The sequence below is a fragment of the Nicotiana tabacum genome, chromosome 2, assembly GCF_000715075.1.
Source record: "Nicotiana tabacum cultivar K326 chromosome 2, ASM71507v2, whole genome shotgun sequence".
Lineage (NCBI taxonomy): Eukaryota > Viridiplantae > Streptophyta > Magnoliopsida > Solanales > Solanaceae > Nicotiana > Nicotiana tabacum.
The window spans coordinates 64,334,081-64,356,612 of record NC_134081.1 but is presented as its reverse complement, the minus strand read 5'-3'; the positions used below and the strand labels follow the sequence as shown (position 1 = coordinate 64,356,612).

General features: G+C 39.2%; 1 protein-coding gene and 1 non-coding gene across 2 annotated transcripts; both read left to right on the top strand.

Moving 5' to 3' along the window:
* The first annotated feature begins 7,100 nt into the window (after positions 1–7,100).
* On the top strand, positions 7,101–10,509 carry LOC142166857 (uncharacterized). Its single transcript, XM_075226406.1, has 6 exons — positions 7,101–8,023; positions 8,108–8,312; positions 8,357–8,848; positions 9,482–9,701; positions 9,807–10,048; positions 10,390–10,509. Exons 1-6 carry the CDS (start codon positions 7,101–7,103, stop codon positions 10,507–10,509), a joined length of 2,202 nt encoding a protein of 733 aa, XP_075082507.1.
* A 5,072-nt stretch (positions 10,510–15,581) lies between these two features.
* On the top strand, positions 15,582–15,735 carry LOC142174256 (U1 spliceosomal RNA). Its single transcript, XR_012703567.1, has one exon. It is a non-coding gene; the product is annotated as a U1 spliceosomal RNA (small nuclear RNA).
* Positions 15,736–22,532: the final 6,797 nt, after the last annotated feature.

Sequence of the window (22,532 nt, the reverse complement as noted above, 5' to 3'; positions counted from 1 at the left end):
CTTTTCCATCTGTTCTTCACTATTTTTTTACTCCCTCCCCATCGTCATCAACTCATTGTCATCTTCCGCTCACTATTTCAAATCTGTCGGAACCCTAGGCTTGAAGGCACTATAAATAGAGGCTTTAATTTCTTTCACCTAACACGGATAACATATATAATCTAAATAACTAAAAACTTAGACTCCCTCACTGATTTAATCTTTTCTCTTCTTTCCAGTACTGAGCTAATTCACTATGCGAAGTTTGAGTTTTTGATTCCTACTTGGCTAAACAAAAGATATTTGTTTGGTTTGATGCTCAAAAGAAGGTCAGTATAACCCCTCTCTTTCTTTGACTCCTTAAAATATAATCATGCTTACTATGTTGTCTTTGTTGTTTATCTTTACTTAATGATGTATGCTATTAGCTTATCATGCCTTAACATTGAATATTATCTTCAATGTATGAGCCAATTGTTTCCTCTGATAATTTGAAATTGTAATATTGTTAGTCGATTTTCCTGTAAACTTAATGATGCTAAATACTTCTCTAAATTGAACAAATCTAGGTCTTGTTGAATCTCTATAGTTAATTAAAGAATTTAATGATTCTCTACATATGCTTAGTCAAAGTTATACTACTGTTATGATCTTAAGCTCTTTCTGATGAAAGTTCTAAGTCTTCTATTCTTATATTAAATTAGAAATATCACCTGTTGATCCATGCTTACTCTGTCTACTTTAATAACATTTGGATTATGGTTGGGGTGCACATTTAAAAGTCTAATACAAACCTGTCATTATAGTTTAACTCATCATACTAGGTGTTGAGTTGCCTACTCTCTTCAAATATGATCTTTGACCTTGTAACTCTTTAAAACATCATTATGTGTAGGTTTGAAATCCTTCCGTTAACTGTCATGTTTGTGTCTGTTTAGCTACACTTGTGAGCTCCATTGGGCAAAATATTTTCTCTAAAATGATTAACTTAAGTCTTAATAAGTTTCTCCGATTAGTTTAAATGTTTTGGTGTTTTCATATGTATTCTGTCAACTGCTACCTTGCTTATTAGCCCAATTTAAGTTCTATTATTAACTTCTCCTTAGAAGTTTGGTTAAGAGTTGCACTTGTTGCCTTTGTGTTATACTATCTCTTGGATTGGCTATGCCGTTAATATATCAGAACTGAACTTCATCATGCCTAGACTATCACACTCAACCTGTCTTCTTGGATTGATTGTTCTGCTACTAGAACCATACCTACTCAGTATATGTGAAACTTTCATGTTCTGAACTCCTGTAATGAACCTGCTAGTATGATTCTATATCATTTGTTCCTCTGATATGCTCTATAGTCTTGCAGTCCCTTAAGAACATCTCTTGTATGTATCTAAGTATCCTCTTTTTAAAGTTTCTGCACTCATTTGTTTGTTATCAGACTTCCTGCTTGTCTTCCATGTAAAGGATACTCATGTTTGTACTCTCATACTTCTCTTTTAAGAACTGTATCATCTCATAAAAGGGGCTGAATCTCGAAAGGATTAACAATATTGAATTTGGAATATAAGTTAGTTGTGATTATAGATGAACTTAGGGGTAACTCAATGATGTTTGCCTACCGTGTTTTGAGTACCATATTCTATTTATATGAATATCTTGACTCTTAATAGCTTAGTGTGAATCCAAGATTATGAGCTTGAAAGGGTGAGTGATCATGTTATTAGCTTGGATTAGGGTTAAGATTGACATACTTGCCAACATAAGTACTTTTGTTGATGCTCTTTAGAAATTTTGGACAAGTTTGTTAATTCATACATCTAGCAAAATTGAGGATTTAATTAATGTATGAACTTTTGATTGAATATGGTCTGATGATTGTTGGGGCACTATGAACTTAGTCAAAGATCCCTGTAGGTTTGGACCTATCAGTAGGGTTAGTAAAGGTTATGATACATGTCTGCTCTACCTCCTTAACTTATTCAACTTAGTATTTCAAACTTGAAATAGTCTAATGGTGCCTGCTATGACCTCTACTTGTTTATATTTGTGGTTGATTCCTTCAAGTGTTCTGATGCATTTTCCAGAATGATAGTGTAAATACCAGTAGCAGCCTACATTCTTGTGTTTGAATTAAAGTTGATATCCTCATGCTCTGCTGACGGTATTTTTTGAAGCTTCTGTGACAATATGTATTACTTGAAACTTTGTTCTAACTACTGCTACCATGTTAGTTATTAGAGTGATTTCCTCATTCATGTTTAAACGTTTGTGGAAGAATGATTATGAGTAACTAAGGGTATTCGGGGTGGGACTTCGTTTGTGGATGAGGTGTCCTTCCCTAACAAAAGCACTGCTCGGGGTCCTTGAGATATTTGTGAACTCTGAAGTGCCAGAGACTCCAAGGATACCTTGTTTATGAATAAGGTCTTACCCTAAGCCATTAGTCATTGGCCATCATTAATCCTCTTAGGATTAGTATAAATGAAGTTTGGTCTTCACTCCAACAGTGCTAATTTGTATCTTATTGGGTCTCATAATTAGCTTTATCATACTCTTAATATCACTTGAATGTTATATTTTATTGTGTTTTATCACTAATGTCTCTATTTTCTTTTGCATATATGACTGAACTAGGCCTGCTAAGTTCTCAAGAACTCAGTCCCAAATTTCAGCCTAGAGTCTAGGGTTGGCAAATGGGCCAGTCCCGGGCCAAGTGGGCCGGTCCAAATGGTCTCGGGCCCGGTCTCGGATCAGGCCCAAATTAAACGGGCCAAACGGGCCCGGACCTAAACGGACTTTTTGTAAGGACCGGTCCGGAACCGAGACCGTTTGGTCTCGGGCTAAATGATCCCGGACCGCGGGCTAAACGGGCTAAGTGGACTAAGTGGGCCCAACATATTTTTTTAAAAAAAAAATTAAATAGATATTAGAGACAAAAGGATATTAAAAAAAATATCTAAGACAATGCTTAGTAAATTTTATTATAGAATTGTGACCTAAATTTTAATATTCAATATTTAATATCGAATATATATAGTATATAAGATGTATATATAGTATATCGATATAAGATGTATATATAGTATATATATATATATATATATATATATATATATAGTATATATATATATATATATATATACTATATATATATATATATAGTATATATATATATATATATATATATATATATATATATATATATATATATATATATATATATATATATATATATATATATATATATATATATAAATAATAAGTTATATGTATATATAGTATAGTATAGTATAGTATAGTATATATATTAAATGTATAAAACGTTTGGGGTTAAAAAAAAGTTGGGCCGGTCCCGGTCCTTGGCGGGCTAAATGGTCCCGGGCCTGGCGGGCCCAAATCACGAGACCGGCCCAAGCCCACTAAAACTGGGCCAAACGGACCTGGCCCGTTTAGCCCATTTGGCCCGCGGGCCCGGGCCGTTCCAGGGCCTGGAGCGGCCCACTTGCTACCCTTACTAGAGTCTGAGTCACTGGAGCTTGCTGCTTCTGTTCAAAATATGTTGGGCCTAGCATTTCTTTTAGGCCTAAAACTCTGAGTCCGGCCTCCTTCCTCTTTATCTCTTTAAATAAATCTGTTGTTTGTTTATATATATGTGTGACACTAACAATATTGATTAAGTGCTTTTTTTTTTATCATCTTTGAACTATCTTAGAAACCTAGGCAAGCTAAAGGCCATAGGTAACTAAACGAAAAATCAGTGTTTACCTATATTAGTTAAAGAACTTCAATATGCTTAATCACTTATTTTGCTATACAATTTTCATCTTCATTCATACTGACCATTTTCATGGAGTTCTTTAAAGTTTAAATAGATTTGAAAAGCAACTCTCCGTCTCTTAAGAGCCAGAATCGAAAAACGATTTCAAAGGCATTTGATAGGATACAACTACCTTGCTTTATGTTTTGATGATCTAACAAATTTACTGCCAAGAACCAGATAAGGAACCAGTTACATATCCTCAACACCTTAAGATCGAAAGGTTCCAACTTGGTATATGCTTCAACTCTTCAGAGTCAGAAAAATAATAGAGGGAACAGATAACTATCGTTTCTAGAGGAAACAGTACAGGTCAACTACCCTAGTTATAAAATTGTTGCCTGCACACACTATAGTGTAGAAGCAGTGCAGTAGTCAACTTTATGGAGAGTGTCTTTTACCTACCTTGCTTACATCAACCTAGTGATGTCACAAATGCATTATTAACATCAAGGAAGGTAAAACAAATCACTTGTTCACTTAGAGAAATCATCAAAGCTCTCACACGGCCATTGATTATCAAGCAATCAATTCTCAAGTGCATCAAGAACAAAGAACAACACTACTACGGACAATTTCCCCACAATAAGTCATTGTATGTCCTTAGTTGAGTTGTAACTTTGTAATAGATCTTAAATTGTATTTCCTACTTAGCTTGTTTAGAAGTATTCTGTAGGAAACACTTTGTAAACCTTAAACCTTTGTGTTTGAGTCTTGGCTAGAGATAGTCGAGTTGTAAAGACTTTGTAATAGATTTATTACAAAGTGGCTTGTAATAGAGTATTACAAGTTAGTGAGAGATTAAGAGGTTAATTCCTAGGTTGGATAGGTTGTAATCTAAAAGTTGCTCAGTAGTAAAGTTGAAATCCTACAAGGGTAGGTCGTGGTTTTTAATCCCGTTGAGCTGGAAATTTTTCACGTAAAATTCCTCTTGTCATCTACTTACTACAGTGTGCGTGTGTTTTATAGGAACTGATAGAGAATCTGGTTCTCTATAGAGTTTGGTGGACCCTTATATTCTATCAATTGGTATCAGAACGGGTTCTTTCTATCAGGTTAACACCTAGAAAGGATCCTCATGGCTGCTCCTCCAAACTTCGAAGAACGCCAGTCTACTTACAGACCACCTAGGTTCAATGGACAATATTACGGATAGTGGAAAACTAAGATGCACGACTTCATCATGGCTGAAGATTCTGAGCTATGGGATGTCATATATGACGGACCTTTTGTTCCCACCAAGAATCTTGGCGACCCAGCTGTAGTCATTCCCAAGAAGAGGAAGGAATTCAATGACGTTGATCGAAAGGCCATAGAAAAGAACTTTCGTGCAAAGAAAATTTTTGTTTGTGGCATTGGTCCTGATGAATACAACAGGATATCGGCATGCCAATCAGCAAAAGAAATCCGGGAGTCTCTTCAGACAGCTCACGAAGGAACAACATAGGTTAAGCAATCCGAGATCGAGATGCTCACAACTGAATACGAGCTTTTCAGGATGAAAGATGATGAACCCATCCAAGATATGCACACTCGCTTCACCTACATCATTAATGAGCTTCACTTTCTTAGTGAAACTATTCCAAGAAACAAGCTTGTCAGGAAAATTCTTAGTGTTCTGCCCAGTTCTTGGGAAAGCAAAGTGAACGCCATTACAGAGGCGAAGGACTTGCAGACACTGACCATAGATGAACTTGTTGGCAATCTGAAAATATATAAAATGAATAATTATAAGGACAATGAAAGAAGAGAACCCAAAAGGGAGAAGAACTTGGTCCTCAAGACAGACATCAATGATTCAAGTAGCGAGGATGATGATATGAAGAAGAAGAAGAAGAAGAAGAAGAAGAAGAAGAAGAAGAAGAAGAAGAAGAAGAAGAAGAAGAAGAAGAAGAAGATCCTCAAGACAGACAGCAATGATTCAAGTAGTGAGGATGGTGATATGGCTTACTTGACAAGAAGATTCCAGAAGATGGTTCGCAGGAATGGAGGCATTCAAAAAAGGGGAAACTCCAGCAAGACAAAAAATTATGACCTCTGCCATAAATGTGGCAAGCCAGGACACTTCATCAAGGAGTGCCCTCTCTTAAAGCAAGATCAGTACAAAAACAACTTTGACAAAGCAGCCAAGAGGAACCCGGATCCTGATAAACACTTCAAGAGAAAGAATGTCGCTGACAATGTTGTAAAGCAAGCTCTTGCTTTATGGGGAGACTCCTTCGGTGAATCTGAAGAAGAAAATAATCATGGTGATAGTTCAATGATGGCAGTGTAAAGCGAAGCAACTGAGTATGACTCAATCTTTACCTTGTTGGCTCAGCCTGATGATGATGAAGATGACGACGATGATGAGGTAAATTTTCTGGATGTTCAGAGAAATTTGAAATCTTATTCTCCTAAAAAATTCATGTCTTTGGCAAATGTGTTAATTGATGTTTATCACGGTCTTATAAATGATAAAGACGCTTTAATTGTGGAGTTAGGAGAAGCAGAACAAACCAGAGATGACTTAGTAATCGTGGTTGTTAACCTAAAGGAAACAATTGAGAACCTGAAGAAAGAGAAGGATGCCTTAGATGAAGAAATTACAAATATAGGACATGAAAGAGATGATCTAATGGTCGTTGTGGTAGACCTAAAAGAGACCTTTGAGTGTGTAAGAAAGGAAAAAGAAGTCTTAGCTAAGAGAGTTGCTAACATTAAGCATAAGAGATATGACCTATTAGTGGTGGTAGTGGACTTAAAGGAAACAATTGGAGAACCTAAAATAGAGAGTAGGCCTGAAAATTCTCAAAAGGGAAAGGAAGTTGCAAGTGAGGCACACATTAAGCTTGAAAGTGAGTTAAATTCAGTGAAGCCTAGTCTGTGTGTTGAGCTTGAGAAAAACAAATAACTTCATGAAGAACTAGGAAGAGTGAAGAGTGATCTTGAAAAATCACTCAAGTGGACCTGGTCCTCTGATGCTATCACTGTCATGTACACCAACAATAGGGGAAACAAGTAGGGGATTGGGTTCCAAAGGGAAAAGATTCCCTACAACCCTCATAGCAAGTATGTTACTGTACCTGATAATTGTCTTTGCACCCACTGTGGCAACACTGGGCACTTTAAAGAAAATTGTAAGACCAGATTCAGTCACAACAGAAAAACATAGTTTTCGCTGAAAAAGTAACTACTAGGTTCCTAAGTCTAACTCATTCACCCATTTCCTCATTATAAGGGACCCAAACTCGTTTGGGTTCCTAAGTCTAACTCCTAATTCTCTTCTGTAGGGAACAGTGAAATGAAGCAGCCTACAATGGTACATGGATAGTGGCTGCTCAAAGCACATAACTGGAAGTACAACTAATTTCCTTTCACTTAAAGCCCCGCAAGGAGGGAGTGTATCCTTTGGTAATGGCAAGAAAGGATACATTATGGGAGTAGGAAGGATTGGAAAGTCTCTCTCACACTCAATCGAAAATGTGTACTACGTAAATGGGTTGAAGTACAACTTGCTCAGTGTTTCCCAGATCTGTGACAAGGGAAACAAGGTGGAATTTATGTCAAAAGTATATACAGTCACAAACATAGTGACTGGTGAGGTGGTGCTAGTAGCAAAAAGATACAAAAATATCTATGTTGTTGATTTTGAGTCTCTACAGAATGGTGATCTCAACTGTCTAAGTGTTATTGACAATGATGCTGAATTATGTCATAGGAGGTTGGGTCATGCAAGCTTCACGTTGATGAACAAATTGGTCAAGACGGACCTGGTTCGTGGTCTACCCAAGTCAAATTTCAAGAATCAGAAAGTGTGTTATGCATGTGTAAAAGGTAAGCAAGCCATATCTTCATTCAAGCCCAAAAGGGAAGTCAAAACCTCAAAGTCACTTGATCTTCTTCACATGGATCTATGTGGACCCATGAGGGTGGCAAGTAGGGGAGGAAAGAAATATATCTTCGTTATAGTCGACGATTACTCTAGATATACCTCGACCCTATTTCTCAAAACCAAGGACGAAACATTTGAAATGTTTGTTTATTTAGTCAAAAAGATTCAAGTGAAGATGGGTTATAATGTAGTTTGCATCAGGTCTAATCATGGGACAGAGTTCGACAATGCCAAATTTGATGAGTTATGTACTGAAAATGGTATCACTCACAATATTTCGGCTCCAAGAACACCTCAACAAAATGGTGTTGTGGAGAGAAAAAATAAAACTCTTGAAGACATAGCAAGGACAATGTTTATTGACAGTGGGATCGCAAAGAATTTCTAGGCAGAAGCCATCAATACTGCCTGCTACTTGTTGAACAGGTGCATGATCAGGTCCCTTCTGAACAAGACTCCATATGAATTGTTGAATAAAAGGAAGCCCAAGCTGACACATCTAAGAACCTTTGGGTGTAAATGTTTTATCCTCAATAATGGAAAGGAAGCTCTTGGAAAATTCAATGCCAAAGTGATGAAGGAATATTTCTGGTATACTCATCCCACATCAAAGCTTAAAAAGTATACAACAATGTTGAAGAGAGTATACATGTGATCTTTGATGAATCTCACCTCTCCTGTGAGAAGGACAGACGTGTTGACCAAGATGGAGAACCTTTATCTGTTCCAGGTGAAGTTATTGACATGGAAAATGGAAAGGCAGACATGATGAGTCATGTCAAGGAATCCAGAAAAGATGATACAAATACATCTCCATCCATTCGAGAGGAACCTGGCCCCACGATCACAACAACTGAAGCTGAAAATAGAGTTGTCGATGCAGTCCAAGGTACTCCACTTGCTGAAGTAAGAAGTAGCCAAGAACCTCAGTCATATATACTTGAGTCCTCTACAAATGAGATTCAGGTACCAAACTGGAAGCACAAAAGCTCGCATCCTTTTGACAACATAATCACCCCTCTTGACTCAAGTGTTCAAACCAGATCAAGAGCTAGAAATTCACTTGCCTTTTCAGCCTTTCTTTCTCAAATAGAGCCCAAAAACATCAAAGAAATGCTGAAAGATGCAGACTGGATCACAGCCATGCAAGAGGAGTTGCATCAATTTGAAAGAAACAAGGTATGGCACCTGGTCCCTCGACCTGCAGATCAAACCATCATAGGAACCAGGTGGATATTCAGGAACAAACTTGATGAGTTTGGAAATACAACAAGAAACAAGGCAAGGCTTGTAGTTCAAGGCTACAATTAGGAAAAAGGGATCGATTATGATGAAACGTTTGCTCCAGTTGCTCAAATGGAAGCCATTAGAATTCTTATTGCCTTTGCATCTCATATGGAGTTCACATTGTTCCAAATGGATATCAAAAGTGCATTTCTAAATGGCTATCTGAAAGAAGAAGTCTATATCAAGCAGCCTCCTGGTTTTGAGAGTCACGAGCATCCTGAGCATGTGTTCAAACTGGACAAGGCATTGTACGGGCTAAAGCAGGCTCACCGAGCTTGGTATGAAAGGTTGTCAAAATTCCTTCTAGAAAATGGATTTACAAGAGGAAAAATTGACAACACTCTTTTTCTGAAAAAAAGAGGGAAGAACCTGCTCATTGTTCAGGTATATGTTGATGATATCATCTTTGGAGCCACAACTGACTCGCTTTGTGAAGAATTTTCAAAACTCATGGGGAGTGAGTTCGAGATGAGTATGATGGGCGAATTAAATTTCTTCCTAGGACTTAAAGTATACCAATCTTAGAAGGGAACATTGATAAGTCAGCAGAAGTACATCAAGGAGTTGCTGAAAAGGTTTCACATGGAAGCATCAAAAGTCATTGACACCCCTATTGCCACAGCTACCCGACTAGACATGGATGAACTTGGTTCTCCTGTAAATCAAACCATGTATAGAGGGATTATAGGGTCACTCTTGTATCTTACTGCAAGCACACCAGACATTGTGTTCACCATGGGCCTCTGTGCAAGGTTACAATCCAATACAAAGGAATCTCATCTGAAAGCTGCCAAGAGAATATTGAGATATCTCAAAGGAATGCAGGACCTGGTTCTCTACTATCCCTCAGGTGACAGCTTTGATCTTATTGGGTATGCTGACGCTGATTATGCAGGATATCTGGTGGACAGGAAAAGCATGTCTGGAATGGCACATTTCCTGGGTTCCTGCCTAATCTCGTGGGGTACAAGAAAGCAAAACTCAGTGGCACTCTCAACTGCAGAAACGGAATATGTAGCAGTTGCTTCTTGTTGTGCTCAGTCGCTGTGGATCAAGCAGCAGCTGGAAAACTTTGGAGTGTTCTCAGATTGTGTGCCTCTCCTATGCGACAATACAAGTGCACTCAATATGGCCAAAAATCCAGTCCAACATAAGAGAACCAAGCACATTAACGTGCGTCATCACTTTCTCAGAGACAATGTTGAAAAGGGACTTATTTGCATGAAATTTTGCAGCACAAAAGATCAGATTGCAGACATATTTACCAAGGCCTTGAGTAGAGAACATTTTGAAAGAAATCATCTGGCTCTAGGATTGATAAAGCCCAACTGAGAACCTGGTCCCTCGATGATTGGCTATGAAAGACATGTTCAGGTAAAATTAGCTAAAAAGTATTTTCTGTCAAAGTCTAACTCATCTCTATACCGTTACAGGTAGACATGCATGATGATTACAGAGCAAATAGGCAGTTGATGCAGTTTGCGCTGGTAAAAAGGGCAAAGCTTACAGATGCAAGATTTGTCAGGGAACCTGGTTCCTCTGACACAGCTTAGTAGTTTCTCTATTCTCTCATGCACAATTTTGAACGGATAAAACAAGCTCAACGTCATCAGTGCGTCGGTTTCTTTTCACTGCGTCTTGTGAACCCAAACGTCCTACCCGATAATTATCGACCCGACTACCAAAATTGCCGCCCTTTCTTAACCTGTCCCTCATCTATCATAACTTCATCTATCACTGTTACAACTCCTCCCATCAAACGTCAAAACCCTATTCTCTCGCCTCTCCTCAAACTGCCAAAATCCCCTCTCTTTCTCTCACCATGGTTGAACATCAAACAACCTCGAGTACTCCAAGTGACATCCCCATTGAGTCCTCACCTGTTGACACACCCGTATTAGACTCCTCATCCCACACTACTGCAAACCAAAACCTTAGGATAGAGTCACCCCCACACTCTATCTCCTCTCCTACCCACACGAGTTATGGTTCTCATAGGAGTCGCAAAATCTCGACTCCCAAAAGATTTTTAGCCCAGAGCCCTTCTCCTGCTTCGCCAGAAAAAGGGGATGAACAGAGTACTACTGAGAAAGAAGAAAATCAGGCAATTTCAAGCTCGCCTATGAAAAAGGGGTCAAAGGTAGATCCAACTGATAGTTCCGAGAAGCTTGACTCAACAACGACTGCTCCTGACTTTATGTCCACAGGTAACACTCCTTTCTCTACTGAGTTTTCCATGGATGTACAAGAAAAGGAGGCAATAGAGAACATGTTGTCCGTAGCTCATGAAGGGATTTTTATAGAAGGAGATGATGATGGTTTTGGAATTCAGGGAGAAGAGTTTATGACTCTGAAAAATGATAGAGAGCTTGTGCCTGTTGAACAATCGGCACAAGACAATACTACTGAGGTACCAAATGAGGGACCTGATTCCTCCCAGGAGGATTTAACTCAGGGGTTCTCTCAAGAGCCCCAGGTCAGTGTTGACCCTACTCCCTCTCCTCATTTTGATGTTGAGCCTTTATGTGTGGTGATGCCTGAGGAAAGACCTGTGTCCAGAGAAGAAAAAGGTGTTAGTGAAGGGGATTCTGATGATATGATAATTGCTAGCTTGACTAGGCGTAGACCAATGGTTGCACTAGATTCCACTCCTAAGCGACCTACTACAAGGTTGCAAAATAAGGAGGCTCTTGAGTCTGCGCTTAAGAACAACCAAGCTAAGTCAAGGAGAAGAAAATTAGTGAACGATGGGAAAGTTGTGAGCGAGAAGTCAGTGCTAGTTGTGAATGTGGATGATGAAGTAGAAGAGGAACCTAGTTCCTTAACTAGAAAGCGCTCACAAAAGCATGGTCTCCCCAAGCCTAAAAGGGGATCTTCTATGTCTGTTGAAGGTTTGAACAAGTTTGATGATATTGTTGCTAGTAAAAGTGTGGTGAAAGAATCTGGTGATAAGTTGGTAGAAGAGTCAGCTGCCAGGGTGATGGAAATATTTGGTGAAAAGTCTGTGAAGTCTGATGAAAAGGGAAAAAATGTTTGCAAGTCTACTAAGAGAAGAGTTGATACAGATGAGAAACCTGGTTCCTCAAAGAAAGCCAGAATGGGTGATCTAATAAGTGCTTGAAAAGAGAGGTTAAGAAGTCAAAAGGTGCTATGGGGCCGCACATTTGCCCCCGATATCTTGGAGGAGGTTGGTATGAGATAGCTGATTGAGATTTGTGAGTTCCAACATTGGACACATTTGTTTACAAATGATGCTCCAATGGTGTATGAAGAGGAAGTTCAAAGTTTCTATGCTGACCTTTTTAAAGTTGAAGATGATCACATTTGTGTGTTGGTGAATGGAATTGATATGGTGATGGACTCTGCCTTGTTGGGGTCCATTCTTGGTGTGCCTGTTGAAGGGTTGTCTAGTGTTCATAGATCCTACTCTCAAAATTTCAGAAATGCCATATTAAAGGACATAGCAGTTCAGCAAGGGGAACGGGTTCAGAAGAGGGCCCTCCTTCCTGTATACCAACTGTTGTTTGAGATAGTGAACAAGGTACTGCTGCCTCGAGCTGAGAGAAGATCTATCACCTCTCGTGCAGACATGTTCCTCATGGAAGCACTGGACAACTTCACTACCATCAATCTGCCTGGGATTATAATAGAGCACATGAACAAAGTGGCAGACTTTAAAGATGGTAATCATGGGCTGCCGTATGGGTTCCTTCTCACCAAGGTCTTTAAGCACTTTAAAGTTCCTCTGGGACAAGCTAAAGTGGTCACAAAGAAGCAAACGTTTTCCAAAGATACTCTTGAAGAATGTGAGTGTATCGAGAAAATTGGAGAAGTTGGAAGCACTTATACCATATCTCAATTGATCAATGCTCAGAACAGTGCTACCTCGGAGATACGGAAATTGAAAGCAAGGAATGCTATCCTTGAGACTCAGTTAAGTCAGCTGCATGAGGCACCTGGTTCCAATTTTTCTCAAGAAGAAGAGGTTTCTCGTCTAACAAAAGAGAATGTTGAGCTCAGGAAACAAGTGGAGGACCTGAAGGAGAGACTTCTCAACGAGAAAATGTCAGCAATTGCTCGAATGGATTTAGTCCTCCAATCCCTTTCTAATCCATCTCCTTCCAATGCTTCCTAAACAGCGTCCCTTCAGTTTCCAGTCTTTAGTGATCAGTCTATTCCCTCAGTGTCAGTTTTTTTTATGATGATGTTGTGGTGTTTTTTTTGTTTTGTTCAAAACTATGGATGGTGGTAGTAACATTGACTCTGCTCCTGTTGAAAAATCCAAATTAATGATAATGCAAGCTTTTCCCTTTTTGCTAACTATGCCTTGTCTTTATGCTCTCTTTTTAGTCATGTTGTATGCACACAAGTGGCATGAGTTAACTCGAGCTAGACTTCTTTTTGCTATATACATGTTGCTCTTATTTTTATGATGCCAAAAGGGGGAAGATTAGTGTGCATAATTGATTAATGAGCACTGATTAAGGGGGAATACAGACTCAGGGGGAAACTTAAGGCTTTTCTGGTTCACGTTCTGGTTCTGTGCGTTTTTTTTGGGATCTTTAATTATAAGTTTGTCATCATCAAAAGGGGGGGAATTGATAGGTTACAACTACCTTGCTTTATGTTTTGATGATCTAACAAACTTACTGCCAAGAACCAGATAAGAAACCAGTTACATATCCTCAAGACCTTAAGATCGAAAGGTTCCATATTGGAATATGCTTCAACTCTTCAGAGTCAGAGGAACAACAGACAGAATAGATAACTATCATTTCCCGAGGAAACAGTACAAGTCAACTGCCCCGGCTGTAAAGTTGCTGCCTGCACAAGCTACAGTGCATAAATAGTGCAGCAGTCAACTTTATGGGGAGTGTCTTTTATCTACCTTGCTTACATCATCCTAGTGATGTCACAAATGCATTATTAACATCAAGGAAGGTAAAACAAATCACTTGTTCACTTAGAGAAATCATCGAAGCTCTCACACGGTCATTGATTATCAAGCAATCAATTCTCAAGTGCATCAAGAATAAAGAACAATACTACTACGGACCAGTTCCCTACCGCAAGCCATTGTATGTCCTTAGTTGAGTTGTAACTTTGTAATAGTTATTAAATTATATTTCCTACTTAGCTTGTTTAGAAGTATTTTGTAGGCAACTCTTTGTAAACCTTAAACCTTTGTGTTTGAGTCTTGGCTAGAGCTAGTCGAGTTGTAAAGTCTTTGTAATAGATTTATTACAAAGTAGCTTGTAATAGAGTATTACAAGTTAGTGAGGGATTAAGAGGTTAACTCCTAGGTTTCATAGGTTGTAATCTAAAAGTTGCTCAGTAGTGAAGTTCAAATCCTACAAGGGTAGGTCGTGGTTTTTAATCACGTTGAGCTGGGAATTTTTCACGTAAAATTTTTCTTGTCATCTACTTACTGCAATGTGCGTGTGTTCTATTGGAACTGATAGAGAACCTGATTCTCTATTGAGTTTGATAGACCCTTATATTCTATCAACATTTTTCTAAAAACAAAAATAAAAATAAAACACAATCGCAATCAAGGATTACTTCAATGAGCTTTCTTCTAAACTTGGATACAAAATTTGAAACCAATCATAAGGTATACCTAAAACCCATTTTCTAATAGTCTTACTTCACTAGATTTATACAAATAGCTATACTATTTCAAAGATGAAGTATTCAAAACATGGCCACGTTTTACAAAGCTTGCAAATACAAATACTATATACACTTCCAAAATTCTTTCGTAGATCTACATGTAAAATATCTTTAAGGGCTTTTACAAATTAAACCTATATCCTTTTTTCAAAGTACATACATTATTTTCTTTTAAATAATAGACTTTAAACAAGACATAGAGTAAGCCTCAATCCTTTAAGCACTAAATAGAATATGGACATTTAACTTGAGTTCATTACCTAGGCAGTGATAGAATACCAAACTCTGCTGCATCATCAACATTTTTATTGGCTTTCAAAATTTACAAGTATAAAGTTCCTTACCCTGCTCAATGCCATTTAAAGCCAACTCAAACAACCAGCTGCTTTGTTTTGTTATTCTGTCAATTGGATCATTTTATTATAAGCTTGAAAACTAAACGTGCATTTGAAGGTGAAGATATTTAGTCCATAACCATTCAATGGACATTGCACAGATAAGCTTGTTGGCATATATTTCTTCACAGTCACCAACAATCTTAGAAAAAAGGTGTAATGTCAGCTAAATAACCTATGGTTCAGATTGATACTTATTGTTTTGTTAATAATTATGAATAATTCGAAAAGCAAAATAATGGATTGCTTAGTAGGAAGGCGCATTATCTTACCACAGTAAATTCATTAACTCTGCACTCTGCAGTAATCAAATGTTTTCGGCATTTTTGTTAACATTAGGTTCCACACAACACCTTTATTCCAAGCGGAACTACACACTTGACTTCGTCACTAAAATTAAATTATATAATTTGCTCATAAACGAAATTAAGGGGAGAACAAGCAAAAAGTGGATGACTCGAAACAAGGGAAAAATGTGTCCCTCATCCGCTGACACAAAGGAAAACAAGGATCTGGACGAGTATATATAAAAGGATAGGAAGGAGCTTCAAGAAAACTTATTTACCTGGATGGAGTTAATGGGCGAACAACAATGCTCATGGACTAGGTTGATGACCTCCATTGCACTTTGGAGGGGTGCCCTCTTAAGGTCGGCACAAGTGGCTGAGCCTACATAATTTGTGCACTGGAGGCTGCGTTCGCTAGGCCCCTACCCAATCCTTAAACAAAGTTTTTTGATAATGAGTCCTGATATCTAAGCTAGTGTCCCAGACCATTTGTCACTTTAAATGCAACTTTAGACTTAAACAAAATCAAACTTATGCTACATTTCAACTAAAACCTGCCAGCTTGTTCCATAATATTCTTATGCGACATTTCATCGATGAGATTGTGAGCATATTACTTCTTCATAATAAATTTGTTGAGTTGAGCATATAATATGTTTGATGATTAATAAATCAGGATCAATTATGAGGAAGAACCAGGTTTCATGTTCCAGGATAATGTGCTACGTGAGTGTGTGCAGAAGTAAGATGCAGCTGACAGATAAACTAGGTTCGTAGCAATCAGAAGTATGGTGCTAATCAGACATGAAATAGTGGAATACATGAGCAAGTTGGATTTCTCAAGCAGTTGTGTTTGTACTGTACAAGGAATACATTAATTGTGAGGAATCCGTGATTAAAAAGGGATCTTTTAATTAAGGAAAAACTTGCATGAAAAGAAAAGCTTGAAAAGTTGAAAACAAACAAGAAAACCAAATCAAAGTAGGAGAGGCTTTCTTAACAGAAATATTTTAGGTTTTGGAGTATTAATTGAAGAAGATTTTTGGCCAATTTTACAACTATAAAGGGAGGCTTTTGCCGTAGTTCATGACCAATGCTATTGAGAGAAATCATATAGAAATACTCTTGGCAATAGCAATTAAGGCAAGAAGATATTCTCGAACACTCAAGTTGCTCAACTGAAGAACATGTTCCCAAAGACGAAGTTGTGGAAGTTCTTTAGTTGTTAGGTTGAGTTAAGTGTTCCAAATTGTAATCTATTTTTTTTTGAGAAACATGTTCTTTAAATTCGTGAAAATCGAGTAAAACATAATACCAACCCTTGTGTCCGGATAAAATAACAAAATTGAATGAGAGAATGAGGATGGCCACCTTGAGGGCTTTGAAGTTTAGCTGAGCACAAGAATCGAAAAGGTGAAATTCAATCGAAAGAGAAAGTGACATCACACCATCTTTCTATATAAACAAGCGTTAGTGGAAAATTGTGTGTGTTTTACACTAGCGAGGGATAGCACATGCTACGCATGTGCCCAATAATACTATGTTTAAGTATAACGATCCGGTCGGTCGTTTTATGTATTGTAGCCTCATTCCCCCATTTACTACTTCTTCTATGCTCATTTGTGATTATGCGACCTACCGGGGTGGTTGGTTTGGTTTCAGAGATCGAAGTGAATTGGGACACTTAGTCCCAAGGTCGAAAGCTTAAGTTGAAAGAGTTGACTGGAGTTGACTTTTATGTAGACGGCTCCGGAATGGAGTTTTGATCGTTCTGATAGATTCGTATGGTGATTTTGGACTTATACGTATGTCCGTATGTTGATTTGGATGTCTATAGGTTGATTTGATAATTTTTGGCAAAAGTTGGAAAGTTGAAGGTTTGGAAGGCTAAGAGGTTTGACCGAGAGTTGACTTTGTCGATATCGGATTCGGATTTTGGTTTCGGGAGTTGGAGTAGGTCCTTGTTTCATTTATGACTTGTGTACAAAATTTGAGCTCATTCAAAATTGGTTCGATATGATTTGGCAATAGTTTTAGAAGTTGGAAGTTCATTAGCTCGTTAGGCTTGAATCGATGTGCGATTCGTGATTTTGGTATTGTTTGATGTGATTTGAGGCTTCGAGCGAGTACGTATTATGTTTTAGGACTTGTTGGTATATTTGGTTGGGGTCCCGGGGGCCTCGGGTGTGTTCCGGATGGGTTTCGGGCCATTTTTCTTCATTGTTGGACTACTGATTTATGTGCTTCAGGTTTCCTCTTTCGCGAAAAAAGGGATGTGGTCGCGAAGAGTTATTGCTGGTAGGTGGTCATTTGTTCATCGCGTTCGCGATAATAAGCTCGTGTTCGTGAAGCTTTGTGAGGCTCAGCACGATCGCGAGTAGGGTCATGCGTTCGCGTAGAAGAGATGTCAGCTGGGGCGTCAGGCTTTAGGCTTACGCGATCGCGTAGAAGTACCCGCGTTCGCGAAGTGTCAGGGCTGGTAACCATCATGTTCGCGGCTGAGTCTTCGCATTCGCGTAGACTATTTTTTAGGGTAGTGATAATTTGTTTACATCTCGATCACAATGTATTATACATGGGCGGACTATATAGTACTCTATTTTGTGGGTTTGGTTCATTTAAATATATTTTGAGTTGTGGAGTTTAGATTTTGACGATTTTGGAGGGGATTTTCACGATTTGAATTGGTGTAAGTGTTTTGACTCAGATTTGTTCATTTTCCATGATTCCATATTTGTTTTTATCATTTAATTGGTGATTTGAATTGGAGAAATTGGACATTTTAGTAAAAGCTTTCCTAAAGTGTAAATTGAGGATTTGATGGTCGATTTGAAGTCGAAATAGGATAAAATTAGTATAGTTGGACTCGTAGTTGAATGGGTGTGGAATTTGTGAATTTGTCGGGTTCCGAGGTGCAAGCCCGAGGTTGACATTTTGAGTTGACTTTTTGATTTTGATTAGAGATCTTAGCTTTATCATTTGGAATTGTTTCCTATAACTATTATTGATGGTATTAAGTTATTTTGGCTAGATTCGAGCCGTCTGGAGCTTGATACGCGCCTGAAGGTCTTGTTAGATGAGTGATTTGACTTGCTTGAGGTAAGTATATTACCTATACTTGGTTGAGGCACTACTTGCTTGAATTATTTGTGATAGCTACGTGTTATGAGTGGCGTATATGTGTGGGGTTGAGTCCATATGCGTGCATCGGAGTACTATTGTCATGCTCGGGGTAGCGCTTAGGCTATGATATGCTTTGAATTAACTGCTAAGTCAAGTTGTGATGTTTCTTCTATTTGTACCCCTTTGTGAGCTATTTGTACCACATTTGAGATTTCGTTGAGGTTAATCTCCTGACTGAACCTAATAAACTGTTAGTTCATGATGAAATTGTTTTTTCTAGCTGTGATAGCACTCATTGCACATGCCTACACTATATCATGTTAGTTATACCAGTCCAGGAGTATGAAACTTGATAATCATTAATCATGTTCATGTATTCTCGTATATTTGCTTTCTGTGAGTTATGATCTGGACTGGTAGCCTGTGACCAAGCAGGACGGATTGTGATTATTAACACGTGAGTTGTCCGTTTGATTGATATTATTGGCATGTGAGTTTTCCGTGTAGCACGTGAGTTGTCTATGCAGATCCAGATATTGATATTATTAGCTCATGAGTTATCCGTGCAGCATGTGAGTTGCCCGTGCGGTTGATATTATTAGCACGTGAGTTGTCCGTGTAGCACGTGAATTGTACGTGCAGTGTGTGGATATGGATCCATCCCCTTAGAGTCACCCTCTCATGTGCCTTCTTGATGGTGTACACGCGGATTTGAGGAAATTGATAAGTGGTTTACTATGGATATGAAAGTATTGAGGAAAATCTGGCCAGTGTCTATTTGGATTTTGCATTTCATCTTTACTTGCAATATCCATGGTTATTTGCTTGATTCATTAGCATCTTATCCATATATGCTATATCATTTGCTGAGAAGAGTACTTGAGTAATTATGCACACATACATAGATAGTTCCTTCTACGCTTTATACTTGATCACATTATTGTTCTGTACTTGTTGAATTTATGAAATTGTACATGTTATAGCAGGTATCATTTATAATTCTTGCTTTTTTTACCTCATCGAGGTTAGTTATGATACTTTCTGAGTATATTGGGTCGGTTGTACTCATGCTACACTCTATACTTAATTGTGCAGATCCAGGTATCGGACCCAGTCATCACTAGCTGAGGCTTGTTGCAAAGCGGATCATTAAGAGACGAGGTAGGACTGCATTCTCGGTCGCAGTCTTGGCGTCTCTTTCCTTATGTACTGTTGTCTTTATTTCAAATAATATTGTACTTTGTCATTCAGACTTGTATTTCCGTATTAGAGCTCATAACTCTGTATTTACCAGTTCTGGGGAATTTATCATGTATTAGTGGTATTATGTTATATTGAGATTTCAGACTTATGTTATTTCTGTAAATTCTGTTATTTTGGTTCTTTATTGTTATGTTCGGCTTGCCTAGCAAGTGTGTTAGGCGTCATCACGATGGTTTGGGATTTTAGGTCGTGACATGTTGGTATCAAAGCCATAGGTTCTGGGAGATTTATCATGTATTAGCGGTATTATGTTATATTGAGATTTCAGACTTATGTTATTTCTATAAATTCTATTATTTTGGTTCTTTATTGTTATGTCCGGCTTGCCTAGCAAGTGTGTTAGGCGCTATCACGACAGTTTGGGATTTTGGGTCGTGACAAGTTAGTTTAGAGCTCTAGGTTCGTAGGTATTATGAGTCATGAGCATGTTTAGTAGAGTCTTGTGGATCGGTACAGAGACGTTTGTACTTATCTTCGAGAGGTTACCGAACTGTTAGGAAACTTTACTTTCTTGCATTCTCGCCGTGCGGATTTGCTACTTCCGAAATTTAAACTTAACTCTTCTATTTTCTTACAAATGGTGAGGACATATACGACCGGATCAGGCCGCCGACCACTAATACCACCAGTTAGGGCCACGGTAGAGGCCGAGGTATGGCTCGTACTATAGCCAGAGCAGCACCTGTGGAGCCACCAGTTGCTCCAGCTGAGGAGCAAGTACCAGATATTGTTGAGCCGATGGGACCAGCTCAGGCACCAGTAGCGCCCATCATTATTCCTGGCCTTCAGGAGGCCTTAGCCCATATTTTGACTGTATGCATGATCCTAGGTCAGGTGGTTTCGATTCCAGCTGCACCAGCCACCTCACAGGCTGGGGGAGGGGCCCAGACTCCCGCCGCCCATACTCCAGTGCAGCTAGCTCAGGGTCACCAGACACCAGGTTTATTGCCAATACAGTCAGTTGTCGCTGCTCGGGCCGAGGTTGGTCCACCTTTAAGTGATGAAGAGTAAAAGAGGTTGGAGAGGTTTTGGAAGGCTTAAGCCTCTAAAGTTCAGTGGGGAAGAGTCAGAGGATGCTCAGGATTTTCTAGACCGGTGTCAGTGGATTCTTCGCACAACGGGTATTTTAGACACCAGTGGGGTTACCTTTACTACTTTTCAGCTGAAAAAGGCAGCCTATAGATAGTGGCAGACTATTGAGCTAGGTAGGCCATCTGACGCAACACCACTTTTGTGGCATGAGTTCTCAGTTCTCTTCTTAGAGATATTTGTTCCACAGACACATAGAGAGGAGTTTTGTAGGGAGCTTGAGCAACTACGCCAGGGAGTTATGACTGTGAGCTAGTACGAGATGAGGTTTGCAGATTTGGCCTGTTATGTTATATGGTTGGTTCCCACTGAGAGGGAGAAGATTAGAAGGTTCATTGATGGCCTCAACTACAGCTTCCATTTCAGTATGGCTCGAGAGGCTAAGGCAGGTGCTAGGTTCGACCAGGTGGTCGAGATTTCTAGACGCTTAGAGTTGGTTCGCAGGCAGGAGCTTAAGGAGTGGGGAGCAAAGAGTCCTCGTAGTTCAGGTGGTTTTAGTAGTGCCTCATCTGGGGGGGACAGTCCTATTACAATAGAGGTCATCCTTCTAGACCCGTTCAGGCAGCTCGCCATGTTCCTCATAGTTCTTCAGTTATCCATAGTTCCTACAGTGCACGCCCAGCTCAGTCATCATTCAGTACATTTTCGACACAAAGTTCTTATCATGTCTTGTCTGCACAGGGTTCCACAGGCAACTATTCAGATTACCAAGGTCAGCAGCTCCGTCAGATGAGAGGTTGTTTTGAGTGTAGGGACTTGAGTTATCTCAAAAGAGATTGCCCCAGACTATTGAGTAAGGTTCCACAACAGAGCTTTCAGCCTATGATTTCAGAACCAGCAGCTGCACCACCCACACAACCAGTTAGGGTTGGGTCATAGTCAACACGAGGTCACCATAGGGGGAAGTCAATCACGTGGTGGTCAGTCCCATTGCTACGTATTTCCAGCCAAGACATAGGCGGTTTCTTCTGATATCGTGATCACATGTATTGTTTCAGTATGCCACAGTGATGCTTCAGTATTATTTGATCCTGGCTCCACTTATTTGTATATGTCATCATACTTTACTTGTTATTTGGATATGTCCCGTGATTCTTTAGTTGTGCATGTTCATGTATCTACACTAGTGGGTGATTCCATTATTGTGGACAGTGTGTATCGGTCGTGTGTGGTGACTATTGGGGGATTAGAGATGGGAGTGGATCTTTTACTTCTTAGCATGGTTGATTTTGACGTGATTTTAGGCATGGATTGGTTGTCACCATGCCATGCTATTTTGGATTATCACGCTAAGACCGTGACGTTGGCGATGCTGGGGTTGCCTAGGGTTGACTTGAGAGGTTCTCTAGATTATATTCCCAGACGAGTGATTTTATACTTGAAGGCTGAACGGATGGTTGAGAAGGGATGTTTGGCATATTTGGCCTTCGTGAGGGATGTTAGTGTTGTTGTTCCTACCGTTGAGTCAGTTCCGGTAGTGAGGGACTTCCCAGATGTATTTCATGTAGACCTGTCGGGCATGCCACCTGACATGGATATTATTTTGGTAATTATCTAGTGTCGGGCACTCATCTCATCTCTATTCCACAGTATCGCATGGCACCAGCAGAATTGAAAGAGTTAAAGGAACAGCTTCAGGAATTGCTTGATAAGGGCTTCATCAGGCCCAGGATGTCGCCTTGGGGTACGCCGGTTCTATTTATGAAGAAGAAGGATGGTACTGTGAGGATATGTATTGACTTCCGA

Bases quoted from the DNA above. Each gene is read 5' to 3' on its own strand.
- LOC142166857 (XM_075226406.1), top strand. From the start codon at position 7,101: ATGGATAGTGGCTGCTCAAAGCACATAACTGGAAGTACAACTAATTTC. The intron at 8,024-8,107 runs GTTTATTGACAG...GTGCATGATCAG, and splicing joins GAAGACATAGCAAGGACAAT to GTCCCTTCTGAACAAGACTC. The intron at 8,313-8,356 runs GTATACATGTGA...TCCTGTGAGAAG, and splicing joins ATACAACAATGTTGAAGAGA to GACAGACGTGTTGACCAAGA.